Genomic DNA, 21,695 nt, shown 5'->3' on the forward strand with positions numbered 1-21,695 from the left:
ACACTTGGTGGACGAGACCGATCTCGATCTATTCAGTGTCCTCGAAGACATTGCATGGCCAGATCAATGTGTAAATCGCGTGGTGACACTGACACCTGACGTCGACTGCGCCGATCCAAGCTGGAGGCGTGGAAATTCACGGCCATGCAGTTTCAGATAAGGCTGCGATCGACGAAGAAGTCACGGGGTCGAGCTCGTCAGCATCAGCTCTGGCTTCTCAGACATGTCATCACACGGTCAGCTACAGGAGGCGGGCAGACAGCAGCAAAAGATGGTGGAGATGACAATGGCTGTCGGCGGCAGCCGTCACACACCTCTCACTTGTGCACACGGCGAAGGAAGAGAGCGGTCGCTTCCGAAGGCTCTCCCAAAGAGTCAAAAGGTCTGCGTGTTCCTACTTGTTGTTGTTTCTTAGCCTCTGTGCTAATGAAGCCACAAATCATAGTTGTGGGTTATGTGAGAGAGATGTTGACCATAATCTTTCCATATAAAGACCATCTGACATTTCCTGATTTTAACTTTGTATGTCCCATAAAAGAGGTTGTATTTTCCTAATTATTTATTTTATTATTTTCACCCTACAAAAATTATGAGTTTGAATCACCTTTTTATTTCACATAATATTTATATTTTATATATATAATTTTTTTTATTTGGGTTTATATTAAATACTTGGTTACGATATAAATAAATAAATAAATAAATTATGTACTTTTTTTTCGATAAATTAAAACTTTTAGGATAATCGATCGTCTAATCGAGTCATTTGTCATATTTTAAGCATGTTTTAGTCATTATTATAAATATGAATATGTTAATATGAGGTAGTGAAAACTACTACATGTGCATGAAAATTTTGGCTTGGATCGAACAATACAACTCTTCGATCATCGATGTTAACATTTGAACCTCTTTCAAAGAATAATAACATCTAATTCGTCATAATTTAAATCATTGTTCACGTTGAAAGAAAATTATGCATCAAACATTGAACCTCTGATCGCATCAAACTTGGCAATCGACTGCAGTTTGGATCATCGTTCACGTCGGGAAGCTTCATCCATGGAGGACAAACCTTCGACCTCCTCCCATCCTTCCCGGAGAAAGTGTCTCTGCAACTTGCGAATGTGACCTCGGTCGACAGCGATGGATCATGGCGAAAGAGATATCGCCATGTTAGAAGTCGCCAGTGTGTGTCACACTCGAGGCAATGGTGCCATTCCCAGCTCTGCAAGCAAAAGCTCGATCCGGTGACAGCGACATGCCCCCCTGTGACGGGCGCCATTACAAAGATCAATACTTTGTTAGGCAAAGTCGCAGCAAATCCGGAGAGACACTGGTCTGAGAACCCCTGCAACCTTCGGATTCAAGTAATGGGACGACAGGACCGGTGGATTGAAATGGCGGAGAGGAGGGAATATCGAACACAGAGTGGGGCGACAATTGGTCGAACGGGTGGTGGCATTCACGACGCAAACCGATGGCGTAACGAAAACGAAGACCTCGGTGATCAATGATGAGCCGAGGAGAGATGACGGTGAGCTCAGTTCATAGTTCATCGTATGGGGACATGGATGGCCCGTGGAAAGTCTTTGTCGATCCAACAACGAGGTAGAGGAGCATCTTGAAGAAGACCGTGGAAAAGGGTCGAATGGTGGTCTACAGCACGGTGATGGTGACGCTGCGCGTGCTAGTTGGACTCCGAGCTGTAAGTGTGGAAATCCTGGTAAGATCCCAACGAAGCTCGGAGGAAGCATGATCTCATTGTGCACTTATAGATAAGATGTGATGCGTAGTGCGGCATGTCAGCAAAGGCTGCCGCTGATAAGTCAAACCATCGAGCTCCATACGAGCTACCGCTTCTCACACACCTCCAGTGGACGAGAACGAAAGAGACGATGGATCCAGTTCAGCAGCTACGAAGTGGAAGATCGACGTGACCGAGAGCTTGGACCTTCGTCGTCGCAGAAAAGCCAGACAAGAGCGTACCTTTCGATTCAGAGCGGTGTAAAGGGTAGTGAATATTGATAGAAATAATAGAAGATAAGAACAATAATTGAAGAAGCTTTATCGTAGAAATGAAATAGCTTTCTCCGAGGATTTCCCTAACAGAACAAAAGATTTTCCTCAACAGAATGAGAAATTTCCTCATATAGTTAGGATGCCCCCGCAAGATGGTGCTCTGATAAGGATACAAATCTTGAATCGTTGCAAAGAATTGTTTACAAACGAGAGGCTTCATGAGTAAGATAAGTGTAGATCGCTACTGCTGCTGCTGCGATTGCTGTTGTTGTGATGGCACGGGCGTTCCCTTCATTCTCCTTAAGTCTGCCGAATGTTGACAGATCAGCGAAGACTACCGTGGTGAGGAAGATGAGGATTGACCACGGAGCCTCTTAGGAATGCAACGGCATTGGTCGCTAACCGAAGGGTGAAGCTTCACTTTTCTTAGCGACGTTGGTGCCGAAGGCAAGAGTGAAGCTTCGCTTTTCTCAACGACGTTGGTCGTGGTCGGCTGCAACGGTAGAGAAGAAATCTACAGCAATATTGCAGTGATGCTACTACAGCAAAAGAGGAAACTGCAATAGAGGAGAAAGCTGTAGCAGAAGAGGAAGGAAAATAGAAAATAGCTACAACGAGGAAGAAAGGCCGTAGCGGAAGGAACGGATGTTAGCGCAGAGTGGCAACACCAATGATGAATTGGCAGCGAGAAGAGAGCTTGCTCTAGGCAAGCGGCTCTGATACCATGATAGAAATAATAGAAGATAAGAACAATAATTGAAGAAGCTTTATTGTAGAAATAAAATAGCTTTAGCTTGAATCTATTAACATGTTCCTTCTCCTATTTATACAAATTAAGAGGGAGGATTTCCGAACAGAGGATTTTCCTCAACAGAATGAAAAATTTCCTCGTATAGTTAGGAAAATCTTATCTTCTATCAGATATATCTGCAGAGAGACTAGGAAGCATCACCTTCACATCGCTTTTGTCTTCTTCTTCTGTTTGCTTCCTTGCGGACGAATCGGCAGTTTCTCTCCATGGAATTTTCTCGTCTTCAAGAAGCCAAATCCTATGTGAGTTCCTGCAGAAGGTGATGTGGTGTTGATCCAAGAAATGTCTGCAACATATGCGAGGCTGCTATCCATACTTGATTCGACATTCTTTCAGGTTGAAGAAACATGGAAATAGGAAGAAAAATCCAAGTCTCAGAAGAGATCTTCGCAGCTTTGATATCTTGCGAATCGAGAAGATGTAACATCATTCGTTCTAATTGCCTAAGCGCAAACCGATGACTTGTGGTGTGGGAATAGCTCCGGAGGAGAAACTTCCTCGTCAATAATTTAGATGACTGGCTTGCCGCTATCAAACTCTGCATCATGCGCAGCATTAATGGCTCAAAGACATTCTTACTTGTCCTTCTTCCGGCTGTCGCAGGGTGACTTCCTTAGCTTTCACATACTTGGACTGTCTCGAGAGCACAAACAATGGTGACCGAGAAAGAACTGTTGGGACTGTGGCTTAGCATGTTTCGAGCACCATGATGCTGCACGAAGTTAGGTTGTCAAGACAAAAACAAGTGCACGAGATCAAGTTGCAGACAAATGCAGTGGAATCATGACGGCACCATAGCCTATCGCTTCTCATCGAAAGTCAAAGAATGACCAGACTTTCCCATGGTGGTTAAATATCTTAATCACATCGACAGAGACTAAAGCAAAAGCTATGGAGGTGCAAAGTTAAACTAGGCTACAAAATCTCTGCGATGCCAAACCACTATGTTGGTAGCCTATAAAGATGATTTGAGAGACCTCACCTCTTCTTCTCCGAGTCACCGAGGAAAGATTTGACGATTCATGCCAAAACCAATGTGAAGTGTTGGCCTGCTAGCTAAGATTTTGGAAATGGTGGTAACAGATCTATCATCATGTCATGGAAAACGTTCCTGAAAAATGGTATGAGAAGGGCTCCACATCTCACTGTAGAACATGATTTGTATGAATCATGCTGAAGGTTGACCTTTATTTTCTCATGTTTCGGGCCATCCAGAGAACCATATGTGGTTTTTCAGACCGACAAGGTTGCACAGAGAAGACAACCCACCAAGAGAAATCAACATGCAAAAACCACCTACTTCTGAGCAACTAAGAATTCCTTTGATCAAGACCAAACATTAGAAACCAAGTTCTTACACACTGCAAATGCTAACAGAGAGAGTGATTGTCACAAGTATGCCAATTTCTCAGTTTGAGGCTATTCTTGTTCTTCCGTGGAGACACCGATAACCATAAAGTAATCGAATCTTCGAATCAGTTCACACAAATAGACAAAAGAATTAGACTCAAGCCAATGTGTTTCGGCTCTACGATCGATACGCTGCTTATAAACACAAGTTCTTAGACATATAAGTTGCCAAGGTTTTCAAGGAGCTCACTATGCTGATTCCACATGCACAAAGAAGAAATGATTAATGGACACCAAACACAAAATACCTTTTTTTCTTCAGTATCGGATGCGGCTAAAACTCTTGCTATTCTAGTTAACTTGGAAAGCATCCTTTTTTTTTCGATGTCTGCTAAGAACTTGGAAGATGATTACCCTTCTCATGTAAATGTATCTGTCTTCTTTCTGTAGCTAAGCAAGTATCAAAATCCAAGTGGATCACCTCTGTTTCCCTACCAACTTTAAGGCTTGTCATTTTCGGCTTCTTTTTGGCTTTGATTTGGCCATGTGGGCAAATCGCATCACATCATCCTCCTGAATTTCCAATCTCAACCATTGATGCATGTCCCTCACCTCTATAAATTCCCATTCCCCCTCACTGCAATTTCTTCATTCAAGGCTCTCCTCTCTTCTCTCTTTCTTACATTCCACTCTTGTGCTCCTCTTATCGCTCCAATCTCCCTACTGTGGTGCAGCAATGGCCAGCTCCGAGAGATCGAAAATGGTCTGCACCTCTTCCACCTGCTTGCCGACCTCTTCACCTTCCTGTGACAATAGACAGGACAGCTTGGCATGGTCAGACTAACAAAGTTGAGGTGCTACTGCAGGAAAAAGAGGAGAGAGCAATAGAAGTCAGCGCGGTGAAGCGCAGAAGTGATTCCTTGAATAAGGACGTAAACGGAGAGAAGGATGAGCGATGTGAATACACACTTGATGGATCAGTGGACGCAAGGGGCAGGCCTGCAGCCAAAGGCAAGACAGGAGGGTGGGTGGCTGGAGCACTTCTGCTAGGTAATCTATCTTTTCTCATGCTAAAATAATCTTCTGAATACAAGGTGATGACGAACTGTTGAAAATTCGTTGCAATCATGAGCTGACATCCTTCGTCTCCTTCTAGCCATTTTAAATGAGAGATGACGAAGTAAGCTCTGCTAGTTTGGTGCTCTTCCAACTTTGGTTCCACTCACACAAACAAATAAGATATATTCCAAAGAAACAAAAGCATCAGTTTTATTGGATTGGATCTCCATATCCAGGAGGTTGAAAGCATGAAAAGGATCAATATTTACTTTCTGAGGGAAAAGATCTATATCTTTCTCTTGTTTCAGAACAAGAAATTGTTTAGTGACACCTGAATAACACACAAAGAAAAGATCTATATCTTTCTCTTGTTTCAGAACAAGAAATTGTTTGGTGACACCTGAATAGCACACAAAGAAAAGATCTATATCTTTCTCTTGTTCCAGAATAAGAAATTGTTTGGTGACACCTGAATAGCACACAAAGAAAAGATCTATATCTTTCTCTTGTTCCAGAACAAGAAATTGTTTGGTGACACCTGAATAGCACACAAAGAAAAGATATAATCTTTCTCTTGTTTCAGAACAAGAAATTGTTTAGTGACACCTGAATAGCACACAAAGATATATCAGACCACCATAAAACAACTTTAGAATGTATTCATGATCCTTTAGAAGCTATAACCAGACAACATAGTTTGATTAAAGCTGTGACAATCACCAGTGATGGATCTGTTTTATTCTGATGCCTGTTATTTTGCTGGAAGTTAACAATTCCCTGAAGTTTTTCTTCTGATTGCTAACTTTGGATCTCATTGAAGCTATACATCAACCGGTCACTGATTAGTTCTAAGTCATCTTGATTACCAAGACGATAACTGGCTCAGTTAGAATTCCGAGTGTAAAGATATGTGTTCATCTAATCAATTATTAACTTCAGGACCACAGATGTGCATATGCTTCCTAGAGAAACAATAGATGTATTCTTGTCATCCTTCCTCGAGAAAAAGAGGAAATCGATGATGGATCTTTTGATGCCATCAGCGCAAGTAATATCCAGTAAAGATCACTGATAGAGATGCATGTTCTAAAGTGGGTCTCTGTGGTAGTAGAGGAACAATCTTACCAGGATATGATGCTGGCCAGATGATCTTTATAGGTAACTCCTTCACCAACTTCTTCACCAAACAGAAGTTAGACTTTTCTTGTAGACTTGCGTCTGGTAGATTCTTTGCTAGGCCTCCTGAGCTTGAGTTCCACTTGTCAATGAACTCGGCAAACAGGGAAGCATCAACATCACAGGGTCCTTGTCATTGTGCCACAGTCTGCAATCACAGCTGTGAATTCTTGAACCAGAAAAGACTGACTTCTTTCTTTTAGATTCAAGAAAGACACATGACTCTGATGGTAAGCATATTTGGATTGTGCTCTTATGATCTAGAAAGAAATATAATCAAGATCAACATCAATATACTTGGAAGAAACCTCTCAAACCAATGCCAAGGTGGCTAATCGTGACACAAACTTTATGCTCTAAACATCATCGATATATGTTTGAATGACCATGCACATACCGTGATCATAATAATGGTGATGTTGATGCAGTGAACCAGGGATTGGCGACGCTGGCGTTCTTCGGGGTGGGGGTGAACTTGGTGTTGTTCCTAACAAGAGTCCTGCAGCAGAACAACGCGGATGCAGCTAACAATGTCAGCAAATGGACGGGCACTGTCTACATCTTCTCCCTTGTGGGCGCCTTCCTCAGCGACTCCTACTGGGGAAGATACAAGACCTGTGCCATCTTCCAAGTCATCTTCGTAATTGTGAGTCTGCATGCTTTCTCCTACTCCAAGAACAATCACCGTGAGCAGCAGGCAGAAACTTACGGATTGGTTTTGGATGACAGGGGTTGGGGTTGCTGTCACTGTCGACTTACTTGTTTCTTCTGAAACCCTCAGGGTGTGGCCAAGAGCACCTCCTGTGTGGGCCGCACTCGAGCATGGAGCTCGGAGTGTTCTACCTTTCGGTGTATCTCATCGCCCTGGGGAACGGAGGGTACCAGCCCAACATAGCCACCTTCGGGGCAGACCAGTTCGATGAGGAGGACCGCAGCGAGGCACACTCCAAGGTCTCCTTCTTCAGCTACTTCTACTTGGCCCTCAACCTGGGCTCCCTCTTCTCCAACACTTTCTTGGGCTACTTCGAGGACAAGGGCATGTGGGCTCTAGGCTTCTGGGCCTCTGCCGGCTCCGCCCTGGTCGCCCTCCTCCTCTTCCTCTGCGGGACGCCTCGCTACAGGCACTTCAGACCCGTCGGCAACCCCCTCTCCCGGGTGTGCCAGGTCGTCATCGCCGCGTCCAGGAAATGGAGGCTCCATATCCCCCTCGGAGGCTATGATCTGTACGAGGTGGAAGCCAAGGAGGTCTCCGCTGCTGCTGGCAGTAGAAAGATACTCCACACCCATGGCTTCAAGTATGTTTCGTCTCCCTTGTCTTGCGTGCATGGCATGCGCACCGGCTTCCATCTTCGTTGATCTAACTCGAGGTGATCTGCCGTCGTAGGTTCTTGGACCGAGCTGCGATCGTGGATCCGGGCAATGACTTCGTGATCCGAGAAGACATGTCGAGCGCTCGTGATCCGTGGCGCCTCTGCCCCATCACGCAGGTGGAGGAGCTGAAATGCGTGCTGCGGCTCCTCCCCATATGGCTCACCACCATCATCTACTCCGTCGTCTTCACGCAGATGGCCTCCCTGTTCGTGGAGCAAGGCGCGGCCATGAACACCACCGTCGCCGGGTTCCGCATCCCCCCCGCGAGCATGTCAGCCTTCGACATCGCCAGCGTCGCGCTCTTCATCTTCTTCTACCGCAGGCTCCTCAGCCCGTTGGTCTCGAGGCTGCGCAGGAACCCACGAGGGCTGACGGAGTTGCAGAGAATGGGGGTCGGCCTGGTCATAGCCGTCCTGGCGATGATCTCCGCCGGGACGGTGGAGGTCTACCGGCTGAAGCACGTCTGCAGCGGCTGCGACGACGACAGCTCGCTGAGCATTCTGTGGCAGATCCCCCAGTACATGCTGATCGGGGCCTCGGAGGTGTTCATGTACGTGGGTCAGCTGGAGTTCTTCAACAGCCAGGCGCCGGACGGGCTGAAGAGCTTCGGCAGCGCGCTCTGCATGACCTCCATCTCCTTCGGCAACTACGTCAGCAGTTTGCTGGTGACCATCGTGATGGAGATCACGGCGAGGGGCGAGCGCCCCGGGTGGATTCCGGTCAACCTCAACAAGGGCCACATGGACAGGTTCTACTTCCTCCTGGCGAGCCTCACCGCCGCAGACCTCGTCGCCTTCGTGGCCTGTGCAAGATGGTACAAGTGCATCAAGTTAGAGGGAAGACACGATGATGACGACAAAGAGAACTCCAACGTCTAATGAACTACGGACACAGTGCGGTGTAAGGCTGGTATGGATTAGATGGCAGTCATTTCATCCATCACTTATTCTTTCATTGATGCAAGACATTGGAGCGTGTCAATGGAGATGGATGGATCTGTTAGGGAGGCGACGAGGAAGAAGATGATCCTAGCGAATGCGATTCCCTAACTTTTGTCTTATGACGCAATACTGCAAGCATTGTAAATGCTAATATTATCAGCATTATAATAATACATCTACCAAATACGTGATGCACGGATGCAATACGAAATAGCGGCACCACCCTTTGATAACCGCGCGATGCTTACCACCCTCAGCTAGGTCAGAAGCAGCAGGCGGGGCCCGCTGAGAGAGGCGGGTATGGTTTGGTACATTGGACAAGGAGGCCGAAGGGGCCCATCTTTTCGGATCCAGATCCGAGACCTGTTTCCCGTTAAGTGGCTCGACGACCCGCCTTCCTCCTCCGAGGATGATGCCATCGGCTCCCTCGCGAAGGAGGGCGGGAAACCCTAAAGGAGCTCGCTTTGATCGGGTCGGAGATGGCTTCACGCTTCGTTCTGCAATCTTTTATGGTTAGTGCTTCGAGATTTCGTTCGAGACTCGGTTCCTTTTATCGATGTCGTTCTTTGGTGACGGTTTTTTCTCCTCCGGAAGCTGTTTGTTTTCGCACGAGATTTCAACTCGGTGAGGTTCTTCGGGAAACAATGGCGACCAAGAATCGTCTTTTTGTTCTTGCTTTCTTGGTTTGATCGACACTGTCCAAGATAGGCACAAGATTGATTGAGACCGATTGCTCAGATAATCACATTCCCCTGCTTGCACAGCCTCCTTTTCTCCCATCTGTTCTCTCAGTCTGGAACTTTCTTGTAGTTGTTCCATGAAATTTATTGCAGCCTTTCTCGTCTCGTTAAATTATTTAGTCAGAATCATACACAGTTTGCAGATCATAAATAAATTTGTATAATTGAGAGGATTGAGGATTAAACAGAACAAGAAGTCCATCCATCTAACGACATGGATGGTAATAAGAATCAGTTTACTCTGATACAACTTGAGGTTAAGCCCTTGATAAATTTGGCTACATTAAAAATGAAAAGGTAAATTGGAATGTCTAAAGATAAATTGGAATGCAAGCAAACCAGACAAGATCAGGAAAACAAAAGATTACAACAGGATCAGGTGAGCCATAGGCTTGTTCTTCAGTTCTTCACCTCAAGTTTTGATACAATTTTATGCTAGATTATTGAAACACACATGACACCATCAGTAAATGGGGATATAGCATTGCTGAAATAAAGATTTCAGGAAGATCACTGAGGCCTCAATCAATCAGTAATTCAATTTACTGAAGAACAACTTGAGTAGGAGTGTCATCTTATCAGAGAGAAAAGAGTGAATATGACTCCGAGAGAACATTTGCAATCCTGGATAGGAGGAACTAGAACATCTACCACTTCTAGGTTTTGCAGTTGTTAACCAAAACTAGGTTTTGCAACATGTTGAAGGCTCATACAAAATAACATTGTTGATCAGTTCAGTAATAAGACCATACTAGACAAGTTGATCATGAGAACTTGACTATACCAGCCTGCTGGAATCCAAAGATGCAGGAAAGACCATATTGCCTGATAGATAAGATATATAAACTGCAGAGATTCAAATGCCCATTCAAGATCCTCTTAGGTCCTCCTATAACCAGCAGTTCAATTCAATCAACTTGGATCCTTCAATACACTTCTCTTATCATTTTTTAGATTAAATACAGAGATTCTAGTTGTTACTATTTGGATGGTCTAAACATTTTCATGATTCAAGCTACAATTTCCCAATGCATAGGTTGCACCTTTCACCAAAACATAGTTGACTCAAACCAGAGTTTGAAACCCTTCAATTCTCAAATACAAACTAGTTCAAGAAACCAGCCACCAGCAAAATTATGTGTGAGATATCAAAGAACCATGTATCCATCTTATCACCTCATCATTTGTAGTTTAGTGTTGCAAGTATTTGAAGCTGCAACAGCAGTATAATGGAAACAATCCTCATGCAGAGAACTCAATCATATTGATCATTGTCTGCTGTGGTAAAAACAAAAGAAGATATTAGTGATGAAAGTGAACATACCCAACCAACACCTCCAAGAATTGCTCTATACTTCAGTAGATTTGGAGCTCCGAAAGCTTTTCTTTAGCTCTGCAACCCTCTTCATGCAAGAGGCCTTCGACCTCCCCGGCACCGCTGCAGCTATCTTCTCCCACCTCATCGCGGCATCCTTGGGGAATGCCTTGAGCGCATTGAGGAGCGCAATATCCTCCCCTGAGCTCCAATTTCCGTTCCCTTCGCCATTGTCCTTCTTGGGATCACCATGCTCCATCAAACTCCCATCTTGCGGATGCGACTCTACCTCGACGGCTGCCACTCGTTTATCCACCGGTTTCCGCTGTTTCAAGAACTGCTGATATGGATCCCCAGCTGCGGGCCTCCTCTCCGACAACGATTTTGCGGTGTCTATCACGCTATCCAACCCATGCCGCCCTTGGAAAGCTTCAGCGATCCTCTCCCACCGTCTCGGCTCACCAACCGGATGCTTCGAGACCTGCTTCTTGAGAAGCTCCAAGTCCTCGTCCGTCCACTCCTTCTCTTCTTCCTGTTCTTTCCCCTTGTTGTCGTTCGCTGATCCACCGCCATTGACAAAGATCAGATCTTTATTCGTCTCCGCGGCTGCGGGTTTAGAGACGGTGGCAACCGGCGGAGGAGGCCCGTCGAGCTTCTGGGATCTGGTACGGCGGCCTTGGACCCGCCTCTTAGGTTCGTCGAGATCCGAGTAAGAAGGGGCGGGCTCGGGGTCGGGGAGGGGGTCGCCGTGGCCGACCCGTGCGTCGCCACCCGTCGCGGAGAGAGGGGCGAAGGGGCCGAGGGCAAGGGAGAGGGCGGCCCAGAGGAGGAGGGACGAGAGGATTTGAGAGCCAGATAGAGAGAGGTAGGCGAGGAGGAGGAGCGCAGCGGCAGCCGAGAGGCAACCGGCGGCGTGGAACTTGCTGACCTTTCGGGTTTCGGCGGGCGCAGCGGCTGAGGAGGCGCCGGAGGAGGAGGAGAAGAGGAACCGTGGCCGCGCCTCTTCTTCGATGTAGTCCATGACGCGGTGTAGTCTGCCTCCGTTAGGTTTTGCCCGTTCATGATAACGGACATCTGAGCGTAGGTGGTCATGCACGTGCTTTGGACGTGACAGTCGATAGAAATTGGGCATAGCAATTTACCTGCGCATGATATAATGTGCATTTGAACACCCCTGAGAATGTCGGGGGTGAAGTGGCATCTCGGATCGATGTGCGTATGAACTCTTTCTTTTAAATCTACAAACGGCCATATCACCATGATAATTTTCAGGGATGATTCGTGCTGCTGGCACTTCTCACATTTGGCTCGTAAGACAAACTTGGCGCTCATCGGTCTGCCGCTCAAGGTGCGCCACGTGGACTCGGGTGTCTGTCTTCCTCACTTCTGGGGGCAATATGGAGTCCGGGGAGTTAGGGTTTTCGCCTCACCTCTCTCGTTGCGAATCCTGCAGCAGTATCGGGAACTCCTCTTGGATTGTCCGGCGGAGGTGCGCCACCGACGCGCGAAGTTCTCAATAATAAGATCTTTCTTGATGAAAAATCTTCCTACTCCCAGAAGGAAAAAATGGGTAATATTTGTTTGACATTTGGATAACCAGATCAGCAATCAACGAGATCGGAGGATATGGAGAACGACAGCTATAGCATTTTGCGCTTCATGTTCCCGATTATCGTTTGCCATCGTGATCGATAAGATATATTTTGGGTCCTGGCCACATCACAATCATCGCCACGCCACGCCACGCCACGCCACCGCTAGATCAACAAGAGGAGCACTCCTACGCGCCGAGCCAGAATCCATATTAAAATGTTCCTCGATACGTCCCGTCCCAGAAAGCTCAGGACGGCGCCGTATAGTGTCGTTCCGCTCGTCCCGAGACGACAACCGTACAAAGGTACCATCTCACCTCTCGAGGATCGGTCGCCACGCCAAACCCGCGTACGATCGACCCTCGCACAATAGTCTAAAAACCCCTAGCTGGCATCCGGCCAAGGGAAAAAGAGAGAAAAAGAGAGACAAAAAATCAACCAAGCATTGACTTACTCGTTGAGGGGCCAAAGTTGGTAACCACCTGACGATGCCCTTTTGTGCAGGAGAGCGACCACCCCCCGAGCCGTGACCATCCTGATCGAGAGTCACCAACCAGCATCCCGACCGAGAGACGCCAATAAACATTCCGGTGCTAGCATCCCATCATGCGAGCGTGATCGACATCGGCAACCAGCTCAACCGATCGAAGATTCCCGACATCGACCCACGGATCAAGCCATGCTGACTCACCAACCACGACACATCAATTCATCAACATTTTTAGCGCTAGAATGAGGGTCATGTCATAGGAGCACCCCACAGGAGTTCCCCCCAAGAGAGAACCACCGGCCGACCACCCCCCTTCCGGACTCGGGGATCCGCCCCTCCCCGTCCTCAAAGACGTGGGGATCCCGGCCTCAACACCGGATTGTTACTGGCGCATGTTTAATGATCCGGGGCTCTCTCCCCACGGATATACCACAGGACCCTCGGTCGTTTCGCCCGAGGCGTTCCTCGGCTTGGCCAAGCAAGTACAACCCTTGGCGGGAATGATACAGACGATCGTCCTGCTCATGCCACAGATTGTGCAACTAGCGGCTCCCCTAACCGACCCGATGCAGCAAAGGACGAGTAGGGAGCGACTCGGGATGGGAAAAGCCCGAGAGCAGACAATAAACCTGAGAGGCCTACCCGAGCATAGCACACCCGCACTCTACCGGATCGCTTCGCCCACTCCGAGCCTGATACCATATCGTCCGACTCAGTGGATGACTCATTCAGGATCCAACTGTCCATGGTCAACCGACGTCTGGATGAGTTCCAGCATGAATTCCAAAAGTCGTGGGGTGAGACGGGCGAAGGCCGCTCGGGTGGATCCCCCTTTACTCAGAAAATACAGGACAAGCCTGTACCACTCAACTTCAGTCTACCGGCATTGGAAATGTACGACGATGGCTTCGACCCCACAGAGCATGTCACCGCGTTTCGGACTCAGATGGCCCTTTACGACATCTCTGATGCCCTAATGTGTCGGGCATTCCCGACCACCTTCAGAGGACCGACACGTGCATGGTTCAGCCGACTACGCTCGTTCTCGGTCTCATCCTTTGATCAACTCGCAAGGGAGTTTGAGCAAAACTTCCTGGCCAGCGTGCAACCCAAGCCTTCCATCGCCACCCTGCTCGCGTTATCCTAACGCAAGGACGAATCGCTCTCCTAATTTGTGGCACGCTTTGTCGCTAAAATCCAAGGATTCCCGGACGCTCACCCTTCTTTGATCATGCAGGCATTTCTGATGGGCTTGAGGCCCTCGAGGTTCTTCTAGTTGTTGATTGAGAAGCCGCCCACGACCATCCCCGAGATGCTACAATGCGCCAACCAGTACATCGTCACCGAAGCCCTAATGGTAGGGAGGCGTGAGGACAACAAGAGGCCGAGGATGGAGCAGGCCCGAGAAGCGGCTTCGGCGCCACCATCGCAACCTCGCAGGAGGCCCGATCGGCTCGACCTATTACTCCCGAGCCCCCGCCTTTGCCTCTGAATATATCACGTACCGAGATCTTTCTCCATATCAGGGAGAAAGGTCTCTTACGCCAACCCAATCCCCAGAAGGCCACTCACAAGGACCGGTCTAAATATTGCAGGTTCCATCGGGACTACGGCCATGACACGGAAGATTGCCACAACCTCCAAAATCAAATCGAGGAACTAATCCGAAGAGGTCATCTCGGGCGCTACCTCAAGGAACCAGGAGAAGCAACTCCGCGCCCCAGGGGACCTGTCGAGAAGCAAATCGACGTCATTACCAGAGGACCGGCAGCCGACGGCAGCAGCTCAATGGTAAGGAAGGCTTACGCCCGAAGCACGGTAGAAAAACGCCCCAGACCTGAGTTCGAGCCCGAAATCACTTTCGGAACTAAGGAGGTTGAACGCTCCCATCACGATGACGCTTTGGTGATCCCCATCTGGATCGCCAACGCTCAGGTCAAAAGAGTAATGGTTGACACTGGGAGCTCTGCCGACATGCTGTACCTCGACGCCTTCAAGAAGCTCAGCTTGACTAATGAGGACCTTACTCTCATGAACTCGACGCTCACCGGATTCACCGGAGATTCCATCTCCGCGTTCGGGACCACCACACTCCCCGTTACCATCAGGGAAGAGCCGAGAGCCAAGACAGCAATGACTACCTTCATGGTAGTCGATCTACCCTCGGCCTACAATGTCACCCTGGCACGCCACCCAACGACTCACTAGTCCTAAACCTGAGCTCGAAATCAGTCACTCGGCCAACAGGTCCAATCTTTACCCGAGTCACACAACTCGGCCCCCGACTTGCAACTTGCCAGTCCTAAACCTGAGCCCGAGATCAGTCACTCAGCCAATAGGTCTAGTCTTTACCCGAGTCACGCAGCTCGGCCCCCGACTTGCGACTCGCCAATCTAAAACCTGAGCCCGAGATCAGTCACTCGGCCAACAGGTCCAGTCTTTACCCGAGTCGCACAGCTCGGCCCCCGACTTGCAACTCGGCAGTTTTAAACCTGAGCCCGAGATTAGTCACTCGGCCAACAGGTCTGGTCTTTACCCAAGTCGCGCAGCTCAGCCCCCGACTTGCGACTCGCTAGTCCTAAACCTGAGCTCGAGATCAATCACTTGGCCAACAGGTCCAATCTTTACTCGAGTCGTGCAGCTCGGCCCCCGACTTGCGACTCGCCAGTCTTAAACCTGAGCCTGAGATCAGTCAATCGGCTAACAGGTCCAGTCTTTACCCGAGTCGTGCAGCTCGATCCCTCGACTTGCGACTCACTAGTCTTAAACCTGAGCCCGAGTTCAGTCACTCGGCTAACAGGTCCAGTCTTTACCCGAGTCGCGTAGCTCGATCCCCTGACTTACGACTCGCCAGTCTTAAACCTAAGCCTGAGTTCAATCACTCGGCCAACAGGTCCAGTCTTTACTCGAGTCGCGCAGCTCGATCCCCCGACTTGCGACTACTAGTCCTAAATCTGAGCCCGATATCAATCACTCGGCCAACAGGTCCAGTCTTTACCCGAGTCGCGCAGCTCGACCCCCGACTTATGACTTGCCAGTCTTAAACCTAAGCATGAGATTAGTCACTCGGCCAACAGGTTCAGTCTTTACCCGAGTCGCATAGCTCAATCCCCCGACTTGCAACTCGCCAGTCCTAAACTTGAGCCCGAGATCAGTCACTCGGCCAACAAGTCCAGTCTTTACCCGAGTCGCGCAGCTTAGCCCCCGACTTGCGACTCGCCAGTCTTAAACCTGAGCCCGAGATCAGTCATTGGGCCAACAGGTCCAGTCTTTACTTGAGTCGTGCAACTCGATCCCCTGACTTGCGACTCGTCAATCTTAAACCTAAGCTTGAGTTCAGTCACTCGGCCAATAGGTCCAGTCTTTACCTGAGTCGCGTAGCTCGATCCCCCAACTTGCGACTCGCCAGTTCTAAACCTGAGCCCAAGATCAGTCACTCGGCCAACAGGTCCAGTATTTACCCGAGTCGCGCAGCTCAATCCCCCGACTTGCGACTCGCCAATCCTAAACCTGAGCTCGAGATTAGTCACTCGGCCAACAGGTCCAGTCTTTACCCGAGTCGCACAACTCGGCCCCCAACTTGCGACTCGCCAGTCTTAAACCTAAGCCCGAGATCAATCATTCGGCCAACAGGTCCAGTTTTTACCCAAATCGCGCAGCTCGATCCCTCGACTTGCGACTCACCAGTCTTAAACCTGAGCTCGAGATCAGTCACTCGGCCAACAGGTCCAGTTTTTACCTAAGTTGCACAACTCGATCCCTCGACTTGCGACTCGCTAGTCTTAAACCTGAGCCCGAGATCAGTCACTAGGCCAACAGGTCTAGTCTTTACCCAAGTCGCGCAACTCGATCCCCTGACTTGCGACTCGTCAGTCTTAAACCTAAGCCCAAGTTCAGTCACTCGGCCAACAGGTCCAGTCTTTACCCGAGTCGCGCAACTCGATCCCCCAACTTGCGACTCGCTAGTTCTAAACCTGAGCCCGAGATCAGTCAGTTGGCCAACAGGTCCAGTATTTACCCGAGTCGCGCAGCTCGATCCCCCGACTTGCGACTCGCTAGTCACAAACCTGAGCCCGAGACCAGTCACTCGGCCAACAGGTCCAGTCTTTGCCCGAGTCTCATAGCTCGATCCCTGGACCAGCGACTTGTCGGTATCATCCTATCTGGGCCCAACTACCCGGCCAACAGTTCCAACCCTTCTCAAAGCATAGGGCGTCGCCCGCCGAGCAGCCCCACGACGAGCCAGGCCGACTTCCCCTCACAAGCAATCAATACACCTGCGATACTCTGACCCAGGCGCGCCCTCTCGCAAGGACCCCACGGCATGCCCACATCATCATTTTGATCCTTTACAAATTACAACCTTTTTTAGTACAGATTTAGGCAGCATGTATACTGAAAACTAGTCCACATTGCATTCTGCTGAATTCTAAGAAATATGCTAAAGTTGGACCAGAAATATGGCAGCGGATGATGCTATAATTCTCATGGCATATAGGTCAACCTGACAGAATTCTCACCCAAACAGATCTCCTTAGCTATGTGCTATTAGATGAGGACAAAGAGTAAATATATTTTTATCACATTTCACAAATTCCTTCATCCATTTAGTTTGCATCATGCATTAGCTTTACAGGAAAGAGTAATTATCTGTAATATAAGGAGATTCTATGGTGTGCATATCCATCACAATCTTTCCTGACATCACTCCACTCTGTTATTTTTCTACTTTTTTTTTTTTTGAACTCTTCTAAGCATCCAATACTCCGAACGGCGACAAGAATTCCTTATGCAAAGGAGTGGTACAACCAGGCTACTTTTCTGACAATGTATTGCCATTTTTTGACTGGCAATTTATTGATAACCAGGCTTTTGTAATGTTTATCTTTCTTGTCAGTAGCAAAGATTTTTTTTTTTGTTGTTGTCATGTTGTAGTTAAATTTTATCACCTGGTAATCTTAGGATGTGAAATTGTTCTTATTCACTATGATGATGTAGTACCAAACCATGTAAAGATTAAATGAGATTTTGAAACTAAACTCGTTTGGTGATATAATGTGACAATCACTGAATTATGCAAATTTCTCTCTTCATTCAACTCAGTAATAGTATGTTCTGAAGGATCTGCACCAATGGCCACTATATTTATGTAAAAGCCACATCTTTAAGTTTATTATAATGTTGCCAAGGTGAAGCAACATCTTGGTGATTTCCTTTTTGGAAGTGATTCTTGTAAACATATATGCTTTCAGAGAGATAGTGAAAAGCTATCTAGTTGGAATAATAATGTCATCTGATAGTGTATCCTAAGAAATAAACTGCCAGCTCAACTGGTACATGTTTGATTTACTTTGTTCTGCCTATGTGTTTAAAGATGAATACTGAATTAAGAAGCCTGTGATGTTCAAAACACAATCCAAAAGCTTATGTGTTCTCCTCCTTACATTGTGCATTTATTCATGTGTTGTTCTTCATTTTCTTTATGATTTTGGAACATGATTCATAGATTCTACATTTATATGTTAATGCTTTTATTTGTGCAGTACAAGCGTTCTAATGCACAACAAACGAAAAGTCGAAACACTAGCTTACAGCTTTGGAGTGATGGGTTTGCTTTAGATTCCTTCAAGCATCATATATGCTGTGCCTTTACAACTTCCTCTCTTCTCCATCAATATTTACAGAAACTGAGAATTTTCCTTGTTTCCACATGCCGCATATATCAACTCTTTTTCAAGTCCAATCTGTCCTTCACTGGTATTGTGAGCATCAAATGTGCGTCTTACTTTTCTCTCTGTTCTTTGTTTTCTCCAGATTCAACCAGTAAAATTGCTCCCTTTATCGTCTCTCGGCGACTCACAGTTCTGACCAGGATGAACGTGGCGTGCCTGAAGCATGCAGAGGAAGACGCCATGGTTTTGCTGCAGAACGTGTGTGGTAGTATTGCCGGTGATGTCTGATTCCCGCCGGCAGAATATGCCAAGGGCTCGCCGCCATTCCGACGACGCCGTCACGTGCCGGTCGACCTCGCCCTCGCCATTATCCTCATGGAATTTGCCGAAAGAAGAGAACAAATCCCGGTCGATACATTGTACCATGTGGGCGAATTGCCCGCTGCTTCACTTCCCATCATGGGGAGCGCATCGATGCTTGAGGAGACCAAAGCTCCCATTCCCGGAGATGCCAAGCCTTCAGTCTCGAGGACAGAGCTGAGAGAATTACACCGTTGCAAGATCTTCGTGCACGTACTGCAGCTGCATGTTAATGTACTCGAACGGAGATGGGTGAGCGTCAGAACTCGAGAACAGTAAAAGCTTCACGCCGTCCAATGATGGAACAGGCGCAAAGCATCATAGAGGGAACATTTCGGCACCCAGAAGAGAACGTGGAATTCCACCAGCAAATAATGCTCGAATCAGCACGCCGTGAAGTATTTGGTGACGCTTCGATGTGCGGCATGTGTCGTTCTCGTGCGGATATCAGCGGTGGAAGAGTAGATTTCCAATGGCGATGCGTTCCCGCTCCCCGGCGGGCATAAATAGCCCGGCTCTGATGGCCAACTCCTCAAAGCCCGGCACACGACATGGCCTATTGGATCGAGTGGAGACCGGTGCTGGTGATGCTGGCGGTGGACGTCGTGTTTGCGGTGATGAACACGATGATCAAGAAGGCGATCGACGAGGGGCTGAACAGGCTGGTGCTGATCACGCTCCGGCAGCTGGTCGCCACTCTGTTCATGGCTCCCATCGCCTTCTTCCATGAGAGGTACAGAAAACACCCTCACTGACTCAAACGCTTCTTCTTGAGAGTGCTCATCTTCAGCGGTTGGTGATGGCAGGAAGACGAGGCCGAAGCTGACGATGGAGATCTGTGTGTATCTATTCTTCAGCGCCTTGCTCGGGTAACTCAGTGACTGATCCCTCGTTCAAAGACTGTTTTCACTCGGTAATTTCTACTGCAGGGCGCCTCTGACGCAGTATCTCTTCTACCTTGGAATGCAATACACGTCGGCGACGTTTGCATGTGCTTTCCTCAACATGGCTCCTGTCTTCACCTTCCTCATATCATTAGCCCTGCGGTATTCTTCTGCCTCCGAAGTACAGCAAACAAGCAAATGTGATGATGTTATCGGTAGTGACTTCGACAAGAATCCAATGCTTGTGCATGCAGGATGGAGTCTCTGAATCTGAAGACCAAACCAGGGATCGCAAAGACGCTCGGAACATTGCTGTGCCTGATAGGCGTGATTGTGCTGACATTGTACAAGGGTGTAGCCTTGAACAGCGACGCATCGCCTCGATCGACGGCACCGGAGCCGCAGCAGTCGTCGCCGGACGCCACGGACTACACCTCAAGGAAATGGCTGATGGGATCCGTTGCGCTGCTTGCTGGTTCTTTCTGCTGGTCCGCTTGGTTCCCTCTCCAGTCCAAGGTCGGCAAGAAGTATCCGGCTCTCTATTCCTGCACTGCGCTAGTGTTCTTCCTCAGCTTCCTGCAGGCGGCTGCCATGAGCGTGGCCGCAGAGAGGAACCTCTCCGTGTGGCTGTTGCAGAAGAAGATGGAGATCGCCACCGTACTGTTTGCGGTAAGCAACAACCCTTCACAGCAAAGTATGCCTGCATGCATGCATGAATGATCCTTGATCTCTGCTTGATCCCATGAGCAGTGCCTGTAGAAGGTATTCTCTGGAATCGAACAAAAAGATTAGTCACGAGAAATGATAATGTCAGCACATCGACACATCAGAAGCTGACTTTATGATCAAGAAAGCTAGGGTTTTTCTGGTCTAAGCTAATGAGAAAAGCTTTGCACACGTTCTCCTGCAACGTTGTAAAGCGATGTAGAAGGCATTCTTTGGCAGACAAAACTGACAATGGGAATATATGCTGCCGGTGGAGCTGACTTCACCATGTATGATGCAGCAGCTTCGTGCCTTGAGCTCCTAAGAACCTGTTTCTTCCTGCTGTTTTAGGGGTCCATGGGATCTGGACTCGGCTTCTTGGCCATGTCATGGTGCGTGGAGCAGAGAGGGCCGGTGTTCACTGCGGCGTTCACGCCGCTCGTGCAGATCATCGTTGCGGGCATCGACTGCGCCGTCCTCCATGAACAGATCTACCTCGGGAGGTACCCACATGCTGCTGCCACCTTCCTGGTTTCTCTATCAACAGTACTGATACTTTTCTATATGGCAGTGTTTTGGGATCGGGTCTGGTGATTGCCGGCCTCTACTCATTGCTGTGGGGTAAGAACAAGGAACCTGGTATCCGTGTAGCCAAGCCAGCAGAAGGGAATGGGGAGAACCAAGTGCAGCTGCAGACAGCGTGAAGAACCAACATCTTCTTCTCTTTAGCTTTCCCAAAAGGCTTACTGTGAGACTTTTAGCTTGCGATGCATACATAGATGCTTAGAAAAGGAGAGAGGCCGAACTCCTCGTGTTGTGTGGCAGAGGTATTTTTTGCTTGGATGATGTAAGTTTCTGGCCATGGAGGGGAGGGGGAACAATGTTAAGCTCACACTGCCATGCCCACTGTGCTTCTCTTTTCTTTTGACACTGTAGTTAGCAGAACTATTCATTTCCATTATATATATATATATATATATATATATATATATAATTTGAAATTTTCATCTCATTGAATATCTAAAGGAACATATTATTATTATTATATATATATAATGATACTTAAGTTGTAAAAAAAGATAATATATGCATATATAGAGAAAAATATTTGCTTCGAAACACCTTTGCTATGAATCAATTTCTCTTGGTAAGAAGAGATATTATGCAAATTAAAATGTTTATAGTTTTAAATTACTGAAAACTCTAA

General features: G+C 47.8%; 3 protein-coding genes across 4 annotated transcripts; 2 read left to right on the plus strand and 1 right to left on the minus strand.

The window, feature by feature from the left end:
* The first annotated feature begins 4,820 nt into the window (after positions 1 to 4,820).
* Positions 4,821 to 8,941, plus strand: LOC135628603 (protein NRT1/ PTR FAMILY 7.3-like). Of its 2 annotated transcripts, XM_065135355.1 has the most exons (5): positions 4,821 to 4,946; positions 5,050 to 5,233; positions 6,847 to 7,064; positions 7,148 to 7,713; positions 7,803 to 8,941. In XM_065135355.1, exons 1-5 carry the CDS (start codon positions 4,920 to 4,922, stop codon positions 8,665 to 8,667), a joined length of 1,860 nt encoding a protein of 619 aa, XP_064991427.1. In that variant the 5' UTR covers positions 4,821 to 4,919; the 3' UTR covers positions 8,668 to 8,941. The 2 variants fall into 2 exon arrangements, with proteins under 2 accessions (XP_064991427.1, XP_064991428.1); XM_065135356.1 differs by lacking the exons at positions 4,821 to 4,946; positions 5,050 to 5,233 and adding an exon at positions 6,200 to 6,400.
* A 1,675-nt stretch (positions 8,942 to 10,616) lies between these two features.
* LOC103980940 (transcription factor MAMYB) lies at positions 10,617 to 11,834 on the minus strand. Its single transcript, XM_009397481.3, has one exon. It carries the CDS (start codon positions 11,804 to 11,806, stop codon positions 10,820 to 10,822), a length of 987 nt encoding a protein of 328 aa, XP_009395756.3. The 5' UTR covers positions 11,807 to 11,834; the 3' UTR covers positions 10,617 to 10,819.
* Positions 11,835 to 19,356: 7,522 nt separating this feature from the next.
* On the plus strand, positions 19,357 to 21,415 carry LOC103980426 (WAT1-related protein At3g30340-like). The gene is made up of 6 exons (XM_009396850.3): positions 19,357 to 19,632; positions 19,706 to 19,768; positions 19,829 to 19,945; positions 20,038 to 20,452; positions 20,840 to 20,991; positions 21,060 to 21,415. Exons 1-6 carry the CDS (start codon positions 19,451 to 19,453, stop codon positions 21,190 to 21,192), a joined length of 1,062 nt encoding a protein of 353 aa, XP_009395125.2. The 5' UTR covers positions 19,357 to 19,450; the 3' UTR covers positions 21,193 to 21,415.
* The last annotated feature ends 280 nt before the right edge of the window (positions 21,416 to 21,695 follow it).

Source organism: Musa acuminata, chromosome BXJ3-1 (genome assembly GCF_036884655.1).
Source record: "Musa acuminata AAA Group cultivar baxijiao chromosome BXJ3-1, Cavendish_Baxijiao_AAA, whole genome shotgun sequence".
NCBI classification, from domain to species: Eukaryota; Viridiplantae; Streptophyta; class Magnoliopsida; order Zingiberales; family Musaceae; genus Musa; species Musa acuminata.